General features: G+C 38.7%; 1 protein-coding gene across 5 annotated transcripts; it reads right to left on the reverse strand.

The window, feature by feature from the left end:
- Window positions 1-12468: 12468 nt before the first annotated feature.
- LOC148031512 (pentatricopeptide repeat-containing protein At2g03880, mitochondrial-like) lies at window positions 12469-17463 on the reverse strand. Of its 5 annotated transcripts, none has more exons than XM_087685033.1 (6): window positions 17206-17460; window positions 16184-16263; window positions 15913-16097; window positions 14683-15645; window positions 14467-14543; window positions 14236-14374 (listed from the first exon to the last, which is right to left on the reverse strand). In XM_087685033.1, exons 1-5 carry the CDS (start codon window positions 17357-17359, stop codon window positions 14504-14506), a joined length of 1422 nt encoding a protein of 473 aa, XP_087541159.1. In that variant the 5' UTR covers window positions 17360-17460; the 3' UTR covers window positions 14236-14374; window positions 14467-14503. The 5 variants fall into 5 exon arrangements, 4 of the variants coding, with proteins under 4 accessions (XP_087541156.1, XP_087541157.1, XP_087541159.1 ...); XR_015691904.1 differs by having other exon boundaries at window positions 14314-14374; window positions 14615-15645; window positions 17206-17459; XM_087685031.1 differs by having other exon boundaries at window positions 14232-14374; window positions 14467-15645; window positions 17206-17459.
- Window positions 17464-17800: the final 337 nt, after the last annotated feature.

Raw genomic sequence — 17800 nt, forward strand, 5'->3', positions numbered from 1 at the left:
GAAATAACGAGGCTAATCCAAAGATTTAAGAGAAATGGAGGAGAAATTTGGTGCATTGTAGTTGGAGTGTGTGGAAGGCTAGGGTCAAGAGGGTATTGTCAACAAACCCCTCTAACCATATCAACTTATTGCTTGGCAAGTGATTTCCAAGTAGGTCCTTACTAAAGATAGTTTGGCTCAATACATGAAGTCGTTGCCTATTTATGTTTATTGTGTGCATGAAGCTAAGAGGCTACACCACACCCCATTCTTTTGGGACTACCCAAATGTAAGTAGACTTTGGTTTGCAACCAAAAAATGGGTGGATAAGGCAAGCTTCAATGCTAGGTTGAGCTTCAAGGAAATTGTTTTGGGTGATAAAGGGCCTACAAAGCAAGGACTCTTTGAAATTTTGGAACCTTATAAGCGGCGTCACCATTAGAGCTATTTGAAATCCTAAGAATTGTTTTGGGTGATAAAGGGCACGCAAAGCAAGGACTCACTGAAATTTTGGAACCTTATAAGCGGGTCACCATTAGAGCTATTTGAAATCCTAAGAATTTGAAGATGCACAAGGGAAGACTTATAAATGCATAATTGAGCATTTTAGAGATGTTTGTACATAAATGTTTTAATTACTTTCATGAAACTTAGGGAGAGAGGTATACAGAGTGGCATCTAGGAAACTAGCAAAAGTTAGATGCCATTAACGTGTGATACTCATGGTTTTATGAATATTTTACCACTTTAATATAAAATCTATTAAAATTTTTCCCCAAGAATATTAAGAACATATTTAAATTTTAAGATAAGAGTTGTAGAAGTTCTTTTGACTCATTAAGGTAACACTCAGAGCTATGAAGAAAGTCTTTGCTTTTAGTAAGCTCAACTTGTTGGAATAAATTTGTTGCATCTCAGTCTCCCCATGCAATTACTTAAGTCTATAAAGAGTTCCAAATTGATACTTATATAACATAATAATTAGTAGTAGTACAACCAAACTCTTTAGTGAAAATGTGTTACTTTGTGGCTTTTTTGAAGCAAGTCAATAGCTCTATAGGTCCATGTGAGGACCTACCCTAATGTTATCAATATTATGCCCAAATTTTGGGACAAAACTTGATGAAAAAAATCTAAGTATAGATGGAGGATGATTAAAAGTAATATGAAAAGGTAAGTTTTCATCAAGATTATTCCATTAAAAGTGATTTTAGGTTGGAAATATGAAAGTGTTTAGTTGTATATAGGGTTGGAAGTGAGTCAATGAGCATGACATTGATCTAGGAGGTTGAGAGTCCGGACATGGGATGGGAATGTCAAGGCGAAAGTATTGGTGTTAAAGGAAATTGTAAGGGGTGAGAAGGGTGAGGGAGTAGCAATGAAGGCCATGGGGTTGGTTGTCAGTTTTCTCACCTTTATGAAGGGGTTTAAGCAAGGGGGTTTAGAAGGACATATGCTTTGGGCTTGTGGTCACTTTCCTCACCTTTGTGAATGGATTTTGGCATAAGTCACCTTTCAAGGACATGATTGAGGTGACAAGCCTCCATTTGGCTACCCTAAGAGGAGGAGATGTGAAGTACAAGTGTTGGGCTATGGGACCATTCCTATTGTGAGATCAAGGGCATGTTAGCTAAAAGGGAGGCATATGATCCTTAGTGTGAATTATCCTTATTGATGAAAACATAGAGATGATGTTGAAGGTGACAGCTACTATAGAGTGGGTAGGAGATGGATAGCCTAATCTGATCAAAAGGTAGCTATCTCATTGAGCATAGATGTGAAAGATGATGATGTTAGTTGTAGCAAGGTGTATAAATGCTAGAAAATGGCTAAATGCAAAAAATATAGTTGTGTAGCAAGTTTCTAGAGAGCAACAATGGTAGCACTTGATGAACCTCCACAAATTGAAGTATTTGCCAAAAGGGGTGTAGACAACAATGGGCATGAAGAAAGATGATGGTAGTTGAGTGGAGTAACCGAGGGATCAAGATACCAAAAAACAAGACTCCTATTTGTAGAGAATTGTAGGTGCATTTATCCTAGTCTCAATTTTAAAGCCATTTAGTTTTGATGACTTAGCATTAGTTGCTTTTGGGATTGTTTTGATGAGATTAAATTGGTGATTAATGCACCATAATTATAATTAAGTAAAAAAACTAATACTAGTGGCTTAGCAACCCCTCTTAGGCATAAAAGGACTGTGCTCAAGGTGGATTACAATTCATATCTCTACCCTCTTTTCATAATGGAAAGGTCTCACCCCAAAATAGCCAAGCCATCAGTCCATGGGTGCATATTGGTTGCTCGAAACCTTATTGAGACTATAGAGGCAATGGATATCTTCTTTTAGATAAACCTATTAAAAGAGTCTTACTTTTGTTTTTGAATGGCTCTTAATGATAGTGAGGAGGGACATATAAACAATCTCCATGAATAAATAGTGTATAAGTGCAAGGCTAGGGTGACAAGGTATAGCAAAGGTTTTACTATAAATGTCTACCATAGTGAGATGCCTCAATTTGAGATAACCCAAATATGGTGGATCTGTGCCAACCACTCCTTTGATAAGGTGAAAGGGAAATATGCTATAGAATGTAAGGAGTATTACCATATTTTGGTAGTGATGTGTATGAACACACTTAGGACCATTGGGCCACTTTTTTCCCTCTTTAGGAGGTTTTTTGTTCTTGGCCTTATATATATGCCTACTCACTTTAGGTCACACTTTTTTCCCTCTTTAGGAGGCTTTTTGTTCTTGGCCTTATATATATGCCTACTCACTTTAGGTCATACTTAAACTTGTAAATCTTCTCTATTGGTACCTATCAATATACTTTGATTTGTGCTCTCTCAAGCTTCCTCTTCTCCAAGTTGTGTATGTGCATTTGTGCAACCTAAATGGAATGATTGGTATCAAAGCGAGCTTATTGACAACACCACTTTATTTCCTTAGATTGGGATGAGATTTGATGAATGTTTGTAGGTTGACAAATATCAGGTTAAGCCCATAAGGGATTGGTATCATTATATTTTTTGGTTTAGGGTTCATTTTGGCCTCCATTTGCACTATTACCAGTACAACACATGCTATTTTGTCATTTGGTGTAGAATTTTTAATAGCAGTCAATTATATAGCTAAGAGATATTATAGTCTCTTTTGTATTGTGTTGTATAATACAAGTTGGTTTTGTGCATATTTTCCTCTATACAAGTACCTTTTGTATCAAGTACAATCAATGGCCATGGCTAGCAACAATGTATTCCATATACTCATTTTGAGGACAACTGTGGGCTTATATGATGCATCATCTATTGGTTGCAAAGGGGCTTTAAAATATTGTGCATGGAATTAAGAAATATCTTGGTGGTGTTTTGGAAGCTGTTAGTGCAACAAAACCAATAAAAACAGGTGTTGTTAAGGATACTACAAGTTCCAATTTTGCTCCATTTAATTCTAGAGTACCACCACCACCTACTCTTAAGCAAATTTGTTGGGATGACAGAGATGCTAAGACTCATGCTTTGATTGCATTGTCTATTAGATACCATGATCCCAAACATTTGCTCATGTAAGATAGCTAAGGATGCTCGGAATATATTGGCACGTTTGTATTAAGGAAGAAACAAGGCTCATTTTGCTTACATGTGTAAGCAATTAGAGAGTGAATGTATGTTTTGTGAGACAATTCATTTAGGTAGATAGTTCTCAACGGTCTTCCTGATTCTTATCAGAGATTTGCATCTCCTCTTGGTTTGATAATGAAAAACAATTAGAATGCTTTGTCATTTGATGAGTTGTTTTCTATTTTGCGTCAAGAAGAAGACTCTAGGCAAAATAGATCCATTATGTAAGTTACAGATCAAGTTTTTGTGGCTAGTCAAAAAGTAAAGGAGAAGCTGCCCTTTCTACTAGGAAAAGTATGCGAATGCTATTTAGAGAAAGAAGGTTGATAAGGATGAGAAGAAAAATGAGAATAAAATCTATTGCAAGTATTATAAGGCAAAATATCAAATCATTAAGGATTGTGCTAAATTGTCTATGAAAGAGGCCAAAAAGAAATAGGCAAGTATGGCATTGATATCTCTCCTCTGAGTTAGAATATGCAAATGTTGTGCAATATAATACAAAGGTTGTATTTAGTGCACAATGTAGTTACGGTCCTTTACCTGATTCTTGCACATCTATTGTGGATTGAGATGTATGGTACTTTGATAATGGTGCCATGAAGAATATTATTTCTCTATGCAATCTATTCACTCTCTTAAGCTTGCCCTTAAGTATAGTATTGTGACATGTATCAGTAACTTCTCTTATCCTATTAAAGAATGAGAAATTGTGTTAATTGCTATTAATGACATTACATTCACACATACAAATATTTTGTATGTACCACAATCAAGCAGAATTTGTTGTTAATTTTTGTAGTTGCAAGATTAACTTGATTATGAAGTTTGTTGATCACGTATGTATAGTTCATAATCTGTCTTGTGGTGATACAATTCTTATATTTGGTCCATTGTGTTGTGGGTTGTACAAGCTCAATAACTATGGTAAATGTGTGGAATACATGATATGTATACATGTAGATTTGCATGACTTTCAAATGCAAAACTTTGGTATGCATGTTTTGGTTATCTAAATTTTACTAGTTTGCTATGTCTACAGAACTATGATACGATGTCTTCACTTGAGGCACTTGGAAACACATTTGTGAAGGCAACATATTGGGTAATATTTAACGTGCTTCATTTCCAAATGATGGTTTAGTCAGAGCTATTCATAAAACTATAGCTTATATGTAGTGATGTTTGTAGTCCAATGCAAATAGCATCTTTTAACAACTACTTGTACTTCATGACTTATATTGATGACTATTCTAGGTATGCATGGGTATATGGTTTGAAAGCTAAGTTTGAATTGTTCTTATGTTTTAGATATTTTATCAACATGGTAGAAAATTTATCAAGATATAAAGTGGGCACTCTCCATTCCGACAGAGGGGGGGAGTATATGTCAAAGGATTCCAATCCATATTTGGTTGAATGTGGATAAAAATATAATGCATAGTGACTAGACTCTTGGCAATGTTGATATTGCCTACTTAACTTGGGGGAAATTTTGCTAGTTTTAATCATGGAGAGGAGTTACCTTGCTCTTCACTGTTCATCTAGGTCTTGTTGTTCTTCTTTCCACCCCCTTGCTTCCCTTTTTGTGCAGTGGAAGCCAAGGCCCCCTCTGAATATGGAAAATGGGCCTTCTTGCAAATCTAATCAAACAACCTTGCAAAACATAATTGTTGATATTAAAATTTATAGAAGGTGGGTAATTGGGGCTGTGAGATAACTTGTTGCATAAAATTAAAATATTCAAGTGACTTCTTGCTCAAGAATAAAGCAACTTGATCATCATATGGCTTTGGAGGGCAATGGTGAATTTGGCAAGTAGACACTGACACTCTGCCAACTTGACAACCAAATCATCCCTCTCAATGAGTTTAAACAATTAAGAGTTCAATATCACAGTTGATATGTTGGGTACAATTATGAGCTACATAGCACTTGACTAGACACTCCCAATGCTCTAATCAAGGTCAAAATGTTGAAGTTGTAAATGGAACTCACACATAAGACTCTACATGAGCTCTTATAAGAGTGGACTATCTCATATGAAAACCATGGCGGGTCAAGTTAGGATTTGTGCCTCTAAACAAGTTCCCACAAGCCTTGTGAATAAGATATGGTGCATCAGATTTGACACAGTGATCAAGTTGGGCCTGTTGAAATGAGTCCTATCCATAAATGCATTCTTGGATGATACCCTTACATTGTAGATTTCCATTGGTGCTTGGTTTGGGAGTCTAACTTCCATCGTTGTTGTTCTGACATCACTTGGTTGAGGGAAAAGAATATTACCTATGGGATACTTGCCTAATGGTGTGGTATCCTTTGGTGTGATGAATTGTGAGATGGATAAATGTGTACATGCAGTAGAAGGATTTGCAAAATGGGTGGGATGGGTGGAAATCAATTTGTGATCTTTCATTCCAATTTAGTAATGATAAGGCACCAAAGAAAATTCATTGCAGTAATAAGCATGAGAGACAAAGGTACTACTTGGTCTCTTTCTATAATCACCTCTTCTTGCATTTACATGCTAGCACAGGTTTGGATCTTCATGATTACTTGTATCCATTGAAACTGAGCTTCTTTCTTTGAAAGGGTGGTCATGATCTAAGTAAGCACTAATTACAACAAAAGCATATAATTCACATAAACTAAAATATAAATGTTACAATTTAATCTTGGATAGTTCTACCGATTGACCCCAACATCTAGCATCCCTTGTGTTATTTCTTTATCTTGTATTTCTCTAAGTTGAAGTACATTGAGATATAGGTTGGTCTCCTTCAAACTTCAATACAAATGATTGTCACAAACAACCAACAACAACAACAACCAATTTGCCCCTTGATTTGATTGAAGATTGAGCACAAATTGATCCTTGGAATCTTGCATGCGGATCAAATCAAATGGGAATAAACTCACCCCTCAGAGTAGTTGTTGTAAAGTCTCAATTCACAACTAGTACTTTGAGTATGGGATCTTGAATTATTGGGCATGGCCCTTGAGGTGGCTAAGAAACCCTAATCACTATTGTAACTTAGGGTTTCTATAGCGAATACCACAACTGCTCTTCAAGAATGGTCAGAATATATTGAGAATTGCTAAGGGATTGTTAGAGAATAAGAGAGAGAATCTTTTGTAAGCCGTAGCATTGATGGCAATTTTGATGGCCCCAATAGCTTCGAAAGAGGGGTAAAAATCTGATGCATCCAGCAAGTCCACCTCCTTTGTCACCTCCTTTCACTTAGGCAGTGAAGAAAACCTGCTCCCCTTGTCCTGTCACATTACATGATTAGCTAATTGTTGCCTACCTTAGAGCTAATTCGACAACCCTAGAATACTATCGCATAGTTGCTACCTACTTCCTAATGGTTGACCTGTTCGTCTCTAGTAGCTCTCCACCTCCCTCTACATTTGAAATGGCTACCACCACCCTCAACTAGCTCTAAACAACCTTCTCTTAGCTTGCATGTGCAATTTTGCCAAGTGGCACCCTTCCTAAAATAAATTTCAATATTAATTAGTCAATTTTAAAAGTTAAAATTTTGAAATTTTATAATTATCCATTGACCTTGCCTATTAATTGGATAGAGCCCATTCACATATAATGTGCTAATCCCTTTGGAATTCCAAACTATTCCCAATATTAATTAGCCTAGGCTAGCATAAATTTAATTAATAAATGCCTAGTCCTAATGTCACCACATGACATTTTAAAGGCCCAATTAATATCCTAAGCCCAAAATGACATGAGGCACCTACAAGAACTAATACAACTTTTGCCAATGTCACCCACTGCACACTTTGGGTACTTAGGCTATTGTCATGACTTAATTAACTTGCACTTCACATGTGCAACTCACATATTCATAACTTAATAATGCCAAAGCTAAGCATTAAAAATACATGTCTTCATGACAGACCTCCCTTTTGAAATCCTTGCAATTGTCCTTCCTTGATTGGACTATAGTGACATAAAAGGCATCGATTACTACATGAAATACATGCTAATATCGTAGTCAAACAACATGTACACCTACAAGCCCTTTGCATATTTAAAATTCTAGTTACTAGAGCTAATTAGAATCCACACATCATGAATTATAACTACTATCAAAATAAGGGATGCATCCACATGTCAAAACCTAATATTGTTTGACCACCAAAGCAAAGTAATGCATAGACTAAGCATAAATAATGCCTCATAACAATGATGTACCACATAATACTCATGTAAAGCATACATAATATGTAAATCACACATGTCTTAAGCAAATGTGCTTCTCTTGTATGACTTATAAATGTACATTGCATACCATTGATGTGTCTCATATATGCCTTGCAAATGTACATCATATTTAAATGTACATTCCATGTACTCCATACCTACCAATAGGTTACAAAATACAACTTTAGAGCCTAGGTGCAAGCCATACATATTTGCATTCTAACGCATAGTTACTATTATGCTAAGTAGTTATCCCAATGGCAGAAATATTATATGCATATAGTATATAGTACCTTGGATGCAAACTTAGTACATTCGAGATCCACCACATAATTGAGTTGTCCATCACTAGGGAAGTGGACATGCAACCTTTCACTTGAGCACCGGGTAATACTCTGGGCCCTCTTGCTCTATTGAACTTGAATGAGCTTGATCCAAAATCGGTCTTGGATTGAAATACATTAGGGTAAACTACATCATTGAGAATGATCTACCAAGTGTTGTTGTCCTCAACTATGCCTTGAATTGATCATGATCATGGTCATCATCTTGTTGATGTGGTCATCAACATTTTGAGGCCTTGAGGGATACACTTCTCAATCAAAGCCGACATTCTCAGCATTCTACCCATGCAGTGTGCCCATTCCAAGATTAGGCATTGCATTCCTTTCAATGCTTTGTGATCTTTTACACTGTGATACATCACCATTGGGTGAACCCATGTCACTAGACAGAGAGTTGCTTGATGTAGCACTTAGCTGATTACAAAATTAGCATGTGTGCAATGCTTTTGACTTCAAATTAGGTGCCATAGGCCCACCAATTCAAGAGAGTTGATTGTAACTCAATGATGGAACCATAAAACCAACATTCTTTCTTTGAAAGGGTGGTAATGACTTGATTAAGTACTATATACATCAACCGTGAAATTCACATAAACTTAAATATAAATGTTATCAATTAATCTTGGATAATGCACACTCGATACCCCAATAATTGGTGCCTCTTGTAGTATTTATTTATCTTGTATTGCTCTAAGTTGAAGTACAATGAAATGTAGGCAAATCTTCTTCCAACTTCAGTACAAGTGGCTGCCATAAATGATCAACAATAACAATAATCATTTTGCCCCTTGATTTGATTGGAGATTGGGCATAAATTGATCCTCAAACTTTGACCAATTCAAATGGGAATGGGTTGACGCCTCATATCAGTTGCAAATTTTCAATTCATAACTGTTGCTCTAAGCACAAGGTCTTCAATTATCGGGTGTAGATTCCAAGGTGGTTAAGAAACCCTAATTGCTACTATAAATTAGGGTTTTAGCAGTAAATACCACAGCAACTCTTCATCAATGGCTTAAATATGCTAATAATTGCTAAGGGATTGTTAGAGAATGAGAGATAAAATCAATTGGAGAGAGAATCTATTGAGTAGCAGCTCCGATGGCACTAACAACTTCGAAAGAGAGGTAAAGTCATAGTGCAATTGACAAGCCCTCCTCTCTTGTCACCGCCTCTTACTAAGCGAGAGAAGGACACCTATTGCCCCTATCCATTGCATTATGCAATTAATTGTTGCCTGTCTTAGAGGCTAGAGCTAATCTGGCAAGCCCATAGTATTGTCGCTTGGTTTGCTGGCTATCTCCTAATGGTTGATCTCTTCCTCTCCAACAACTTTCCACCTCCCTTTACCTACAAAATAGTTGCCACCACCCTTAGCCAACTCCAAACGACCTTCTCTCAGCTCCCATGGGTAAGTTTGCCAAGTGGTAGCCTCCAAAAGTAATTTTTGTTATCGATTAATTAATTTTTTAAATTTAAATTTTGAAAATAATCCATTTGATCCTATCCTTTAATTGGCCGATACTCATCCACATTTAATGTGCTAACCCCTTTGAAACTTTAAATTGTTCCCAACTTTGATTAGCCTTAGAGTAGCATTAATTTATCAATTAATGCCAAGTCCTAATGTTGCCATATGACATTTAAAAGGCCCAATTAATGTAGTATGCCCAAATTGATACCAAATGCCCACAAGTACCTATCTAGCATAATTAATACAACTTTTGCCAATGTCACCCACTACACACTTAGGGTACTTTAGGCTATGAGCATGACTTAATTGATTTGCACTTCACATGTGCACCTCGATTGTTTTAGGAGGAGGAATGAAAGAGAGAATTGCAAAAGATGAACCATATATACCTTGCACCGTGTTTGGTGAAACGGATGGTAGTGGATAGTTTGTGTTTCCTGCCTTAGTTTTTCCTCTTTCGATCGAGGGACTTATAATATGCACCAACATGGATTTTTGATTGATGAGCAAGATGCTCCAAGTTATAGACTTGGTTAGTGGACTTATATATTTGCACCAACATGAATTTATGAGCAAGACGCTCTAGGTTATACACTTGGTCGGTGGACTTATATGTTAAGGGTGTTGTGTGAGGTGGATTAGGAGCCTCCAAGCTTGCTCCAACTTGATGTTTCCTAATCTTGCACATATCATAATCATTTCGTATTCCTCACTAGTGATTGTATGCATTTTGCATTGAGACCACCCATCCGTCCTTAGCTCTCTGTGCACCTCTCCTCTGAGACCATGCAAAGAAACGGGATGGAAAACACAGAAACACAAGAATGTACGACAACATGGAGAACACAATCTATAGAATGCTGGATTCTAATGAATGAATTGTGAAGTATGAAGATGATACAATTAGTCGGACCTCAAACCTCTGTGTCTTAGGACCGGGCAGAGGTGGCTGAAGGAATGTCAGAGCGTACCTTACTCCAAACGGATCCCAAAACACAGCAGGCAGTCTCTAATGGTGTCTCACTGTAGGCAGCACAGTATGAGTCACCAGCTGACTGAAAGCGCAGATCAGGGTGGACAGAGAAGATGCCACCTGTCCGCAACAGGCTGAAAACTCAAGGAAGCAGAAGGGCGGTCTGTACCACAGCAAATGCAGATGCCGGCAGTGTGAAACAGTCCTCCAATGATGAAAACACAGGGCTGGTATTGAAGGCGACAGCTTTTGGAGTGCGGGCAGGTGATAGACAGCCTGGTCTGACTGAAACGCAGCTGTCCCAGCAAATGCAGATGTGAAAGATCTGCAGCTGGTCAGTGACTGAAGACAGCAAAAGCAGCTTCACAGTGGTTTGCGAAGTAGTGGAAAGCTTCTGAACTGCAGTGGCAGCACCCAATGAAGCTCCACAAACTGAGGTATCCGCCAGGAGGAGTGTAGAGTCTAGACAGCAGTGGGTCTGAAGAGGGCTGATGATAGCTGAGTGGAGTAACTAAGGGATCAAGATGCACAAACACAAGATTCCTATTTTATAGAGGAGTGGGGGTGCATTTGTCCTACTGTCAGAAATAAAGCTGATTACCTTTTGTAATTTAGCAATCATTGCTTCTTAAGCCTATCTTAAGGAGACTAAAGTAGTGGTTAATGCACCATAATTATGAGTCAGTGCAAACCCTAATAATATCAATGGCTCAACAAGGGACATCATCCTCACATCTGGCACTGAGTTACAATGGTCTACTATCTCCAGGATTTATTCAAGGGAATGACACTCCTCTTCGACATCTCTTAGCCCACTCACAGAGATAGTCTTTGAGCACTGTGACTGTATTTCATGTCTCTATAGCATCACTTTGCTCCATGAGAATCTCTCTTTTCATTCACTCTAATTCCTATTTTCTGAGTTCATTTGTTAGTCATCTGTTGTCATGCACTCTATGTTTTCTCGGCAAACCCTAGTGTTTCCTCACACCTACTACCCTGCCTTCAGCCCATGCACAGTCCAGATGGCCTCTCTAAGTGTTGCTAACCCCTATGGTTTGTTCCCTGCTTCAGGACTTTCAGTTTTGGTCTAGCTTCTCTTGTAGTTGGCATCGGTCTTACTTCTACATTCATACTTTCTTAAAGCACTTGTACAGAGTACTCAGCCTTTCATTTTCATTCATTTATTTCTGAACACTCATTCATTAGTCATGCTGTTCATACTTTAGTCCCCTCTATTAGCCACGTTGTTCTCACATACAGTGTCCGATTCTTACACCATCGCCATGTCCACTGAAATAAATGCCATCAGAGGCAAGCCTTACTTGTGCTGCACACTGCTTTGGAATATCCTTCTCTCGGTAAGGACGATCAGTGTGAATTTTGTTGTTTCAACAACGCAAAGCCATAATGAAAATAAGTGTTGTATAGATGTTCGGTCATTGGAAAAAAACTTTCACAACAGATTTAATTAATCAAGGTAAAAATCAGGAAATTTTTTCACAAAGGGGTTAAGAGCTGCACCTACAGGCTGCACACATTGTTGAACTTTCAAGTGAGATCCTTTCCTCATGTCATGTGCTTTCCAAGGTTTGATTTGATGAAGACTCTGCAAGCTGGATAATATGTGAAACTCCCATAGTTTTATGATGATGTTTATCACCTTAGGATTCATGTTTCATTATTTATTCATCACATTTTGACCTAATTACGGTGAAGGAGTTGTTTACTGACACTTCAAAAGAGATCTGATATTGAAGGCTCTAAAGCTCTACTTAGTTGTGGTCTTCATTGAGGCAAAAAATGAAGCTACACTCCTCTTAATTTTAGGTACTGTGCCCCATCATTATAGTAACATTTGCAACTACTGTTTTGCTCCCAGCATTACTGAAGTGCCCTCTTCCTCTAGCACCACCTCAATAAATTTTCCTATTACAATCTTGAACTTCTTTGTCACATTGAGATCTACAAAATGTCCTTTGAATGGGTTAGCAAGAGAGGCCTCCAGATGTATTGCTGGCATCACTGGATCTGCCAGCGTAGAAATTTTCTGATCACTTCAACCTTCTACAACTGCTTTCAGTTTTGACTATTTAACAATGAACTGTGATGTTGAAAAAATAATCCAATTTGGCCAAGGAGTTTATACAACATACTACAAATCTACTTATCTGTCATCATCTAAGCAGCTGTACAGTTTTCCTGATGTATGATGGACAGAAGGAAACCAAAATCTTGTAATACCCAATGCTTCTTCTCCATTTCTTGCTTAAAAAACCACTTTTCAGGAGGTGAATCAGAGCTATATAAAGAGTCAACTCATAAGGCCAAGCTCATAACCATAGTGGAAGGGGCAGTCACTTTGAAGACAAATGTTGCTTACAACAAGACATTAAGGCCAAACTCATAAGCATAGTGGAAGAGGCAGTCACTTTGAAGACAAATGTTGCTTGAAACAAGTAAGACATTGGATCTCCAAAGTTATTGTGTAGGTCTTCATTCTTATAGCTGCCATCAATTGGATCTCCCTAAAGCACGTAGCATATCTACCTCATTAAAAGAATAGTTCTGACATGTGCAGACTCCATCTTGGAAGTCATGTACACAGAAGGCATCTATTAAGATTATATTTCTACCTTCAATTTTAGATATAATCCTAATAACAGTGTGACAGTCTGCACAAACACGAAGGTTTTTACGAACCCTTAGAGTTCTGTTTTGAGGAGTACTAATCAATCCAAAGCCTACTGCCAATCTCTCGCAATGCCCACACGACCTGTTCTCCACACTGCTTTCATTCAAGTCCTTCATGATTAAGCCAGGAGGAAAATAGCCTTCCTCTCTCATTCTTGCATTCAACTGTCTAAGCTTTGCATATATTTCTGGACTCTGTGGATGGGTATTTTCTCCAACCATAAAGATGTGCACCTTGTAGTCAATTTCAATGAAGGCTTTTCCTGGCATTTTCCAACCATGAGCAGATATCCTAAGTTGCTCCACCAGTTTTACATTCTCGTCCATTTCAGCATTAGAATAAATACTGGACATAAGAACATATCCAGAACCAATACTAGGCTCGGCAGTGGAAACACGGTCAAAGCATCGTTTTCCTAATTCCATATTTGAATAAGACCTGCAGGAATCAAGCAAAGATATCCAACCCACATAATTGTGCTGAAAAGGAATTGTATTTAGCAAGTCCTCTGCTTCACTCAGGTATCCTGAACGGCCAAAAATGTAGACCATTGCATTGTAATGCTCAACTCCGGGCAAAATTTGACCACCGTCTCTCATTAACTTGAACATGTAACACCCTTCCTCTAGTAACCTAAACTTACCGCACGCTGAAAAAAGTAAAAGATAAGTGACATTGTCAGGCTGGCATCCAGCCATCTGCATGTTCTCAAAGCATTTCAAGGCAAAGAAATAATCATTATGCTGTGCAAAACCTGAAATTAGTGAGTTAAAAGTCACAACATTCCTATGCAACAATCTGTCAAAGATTGTCACTGCATCAGTTAGGCTTCCACACTTGGAATACATGTGGATAAGGATGCTTCCCACATGCAGATCCATCTCAAGTCCACGTTCAATTATGTGCATGTGAATGTGCTTGCCATGCTCCAAGGCTGCCATGTTGGCACATGCTTCAAGGATGCAGAGAAAAATAGCTTGGTCAGGCTCTATACCATCTTGTTGCATTTCCTGGAATAGTTGCAGTGCCTGCTGACTGTGACCAAGTTCAGTATATCCTGCAATCAGTGAACTCCATGTTACAACATTTCTCTCCAATGATTTACAGAACACACTGTGTGCATCCTTAAGGTTTCCACATTTGACATACATGTTGATAATACTGCTTGAAATGAACACATCCATCTCTAGGCCGCTTTCAATGATGTCATGATGCACCTGTTTACCCTGCTCCAAGTCACTTAGGTTAGAGCATGCTTTCAAAACTATGCAAAATGTCACAGAATCTGATTGAATACCCTCAAATTGCATCTCTAGGTAAAGCTGTAAAGCCTCCTGAGCACACCATTGATCATGTTCTGCATACCCTGCAAGCATTGCACTCCATATTATAGCATTTCGATTTGGTAATTTGTCAAACACCATGCGTGCCTCCTGAAGAGATGAACATTTCGAATACATGTCTATCAGCGAACTGCCAATAAACATATCACAATCAAGCCCACTTTCAATAATGCAGGCATGAATACCCTTGCCATGCTGTAAGGCTGCAATGCTAGAACATGCTTTGAGGATGTGCACAAATGTAACTACATTTGGCTGGGTCCCCTGTTCCTGCATTTTCTCAAGAACCTCAAAGGCTTCCTGACAACACTCCTCTTCCACACATCCAGCAATCAATGTAGTCCAGGTCACAACATTTCTTCTTGGCAATCTCTCGAAGCCAACATATGCATCTTTCAGGCTCCTACACTTAGTATACATGTTGACAATAGCATTGCCAACAACAATGTTATCTTCCAAACCCCTCTCAATAATACAGCAATGAATATGCTTCCCTTGCTGTAGCTCTGCTGCACTACAGCATGCACTAAGCACCACAGCAAAGATATGTCCATCAAGCTCCATACCAGAATCCTGTATCCTGTTATAGAGAGTAATAGCTTGCTCATTTTGACCAAGCTTAGCATGGGCTGAAATGATGGCTGTCCAAGTAAACATATTTGGAGTATGTATTTTGTTAAATATACGAGTTGCTTCTGAAAGATTCTTGATCATTGTAAATATTTGTATCAGCTGGGTTCCAACAAGGGCATTGGAATCGCATCCACTTTTCACAGCAAAGTAAAGTAATTCCTTTAGTGCTGCAACATTTTTCTCAGTACTGCAGGTGTGCAAGAGACATACCAAAGAATGTGGAGTTAAGCACATATCTGCTTCCTCCATCCTTTTGGCAACCTTAAATGCCTCAAGAAATCTGCCTGCTCCACATAAAGCAACAATGGCTCCCAGTGACAAGGGAGTAGGGTATGGAAATTCTATTACTGACCTGCATGAAAAGGCCATGGAGTGTAAGACAGCTGGGTTACTGAAATGCTTTCAAATGCAAAAATTCCATAGACAAATTTATGAAAGAAAAAAAAGCTTCCTTCCACATGCAGTGAAAACTAAGAATTACAAAGACTTGTATTTTGTGAAAACATTCAAACATAGAATGAAGTGTGCAACATTATGGATTGTAAGTCAGCTTGATAAACATGGAATACAGAATAAACTTTCATGTGAAAAAGCCGTTGAGATTAGACTTTAAGCAGACCTGACACTGTAAGTAGTGTTAGAATTTCCATTGAAAGCATCTGTTTTTCCACAACTATGGAAAGCCTTCTCTACGTTCAAGGAGGTGGACTGCAAGTCCATAGCAAAATCTGGCTCAAGAGAAACAACAAAGCCCCCAACAGAGTCCTCTGCATTGCCATATAATTTGCCAGCATGTACTGCAATCTGATCAAAAGAGTTCTAGCAAATAACTACCAATAAAACAGAAGAACAGGAAGGATTGAAATGAGGAAAGGTTGTATGTTTCTTACAGCCTTTTTTCCCCCCTTAACACTGACATGGGGCTTGTTGTCCCAGTGCAAAATGGATCTATCCAGGCGTTTCAGGCAATCTGTGAGATAAGGACTTTCATGTCAGATTTAGAGAAGAAACTTTTTAAGCACAACCACATTGCACCACTGCAGCAACTTTTGAGTGCTCCTTCAATTCAATCACTAAATTTATTACTACCATGCACCCTCACAAACAATACAAGGTCCTAAATCCCACGACAAGCACTATCCCACTGAATAATGTCTCTGCCAATGCACCAAGTGGTAAACAAAAGTACAGAAGCTAATACTCATAACGATCACTTTCTTACTGGTCCTGCTACCCTTTTGCTGAGTGATGCAAACAAGCACACCCTCTGCATCTTTGTGATGTACTTTTGGCACGGCAGTCTTTACACATTCAATGCAGCTAATGAATCATAAAGATCATGCAATCACAAGAAATTTTAGAGAAATAATCGTTATAATTCCCACATTGTGAATTACGACAAAGTTATGAAATCCTGGGAGGGAGGGACCACCACGGTGTAGTTCAGGGCAGGGGGCTGCTGACCTTGGGTGGGAAGGCAGCCCCCTGCCCCAACTGCACCTACCTAGGTATACATTGCCTCTCGAGCAGAAACTTATGATGTTTGAACACTATAAGGAAAAATAAGGGAAAAATGTCAAAACAATTCTTGTGCTTTGGTGAATGATGCAAACAAGCAATCCCTCACACATCTTTGTGGTGTGCTTTTGCCATGGAAATCTTTGCATATTCACAGAGGTGTTATTCTTCTAATGCAGTTATAGATAGAAAATGTGATTTGCTTTTGGCACGGCAATCCTTGCATATTCACAGAGGTGTTATTCTCCTAATACAATGGCTCCTTCTTCCACTCTCTGCATTAGGACTTCCGCTTGGTTTTCTCCAACCAAAATCATGCAATTCATCCCCGAATCCTCTGACAACCATGCTTAATCATTGCACGAAGCAATTCAGGACAGGGAATGAACATTACTGTGCGGCAGCTGCCAGCTATGGTAAGAAGATGATGGTGTCGATGGTGAATTTCCGAGGAAGAGGGGACTAAGCTGCCATGGAGATTGGAGGGAAGACGGAATAAATCCTTGAGAATGCTCGGCTGCGTTGTGAGCCTGCAAAGATGGCAGCATCAAACCAGCTTGCTTGTGCAAACCAGTTTATCCGTCTTTTGTTATCTCTCGAGTATTGACGCGAATAGAAGAGCATCAATAAAGAATATCACATGTTACATATCCTGGAGTCGTAGCCCACAAAGAGAGAGACGTTTGGGGAGGGTAGACACCAAAGAGGGAACCCAATGGGGTGGTACCTTAGTGGTTTGAGTGGGGGTAATGGGGGTTCAAGCATGTGGGTGCATGAGTTCAAACCTTGGGTTCCTCCTTCCATGCCCCAGCTACTTCTATTCCCATCAAAATAGTTAGAAGCTTGGGGAGGGTAGGGTAGAGGAGCTTGTCATATAACACTTATACATGACACCACTTCGGATTTTTCCCAAGATGCATCAAATGTAACGTTTTCTTCATACAACTCGCGGATACAAGAGCCCCATTACCCCCAACAAATATCTCAGC

This window comes from Lygodium microphyllum, chromosome 9, assembly GCF_053477565.2.
Source record: "Lygodium microphyllum isolate KBCC chromosome 9, Lygodium_microphyllum_v1.1.10, whole genome shotgun sequence".
In the NCBI taxonomy this organism is placed as follows: domain Eukaryota; kingdom Viridiplantae; phylum Streptophyta; class Polypodiopsida; order Schizaeales; family Lygodiaceae; genus Lygodium; species Lygodium microphyllum.

Coding starts and splice junctions, on each gene's coding strand:
- LOC148031512 (XM_087685030.1), bottom strand. CDS start 17,359: ATGCTGCCATCTTTGCAGGCTCACAACGCAGCCGAGCATTCTCAAGGA. Junction 16,098..16,183: donor TTAAGGGGGGAAAAAAGGCT/GTAAGAAACATA, acceptor TCTTTTGATCAG/ATTGCAGTACATGCTGGCAA. Junction 15,646..15,912: donor AACACTACTTACAGTGTCAG/GTCTGCTTAAAG, acceptor CTTTTCATGCAG/GTCAGTAATAGAATTTCCAT.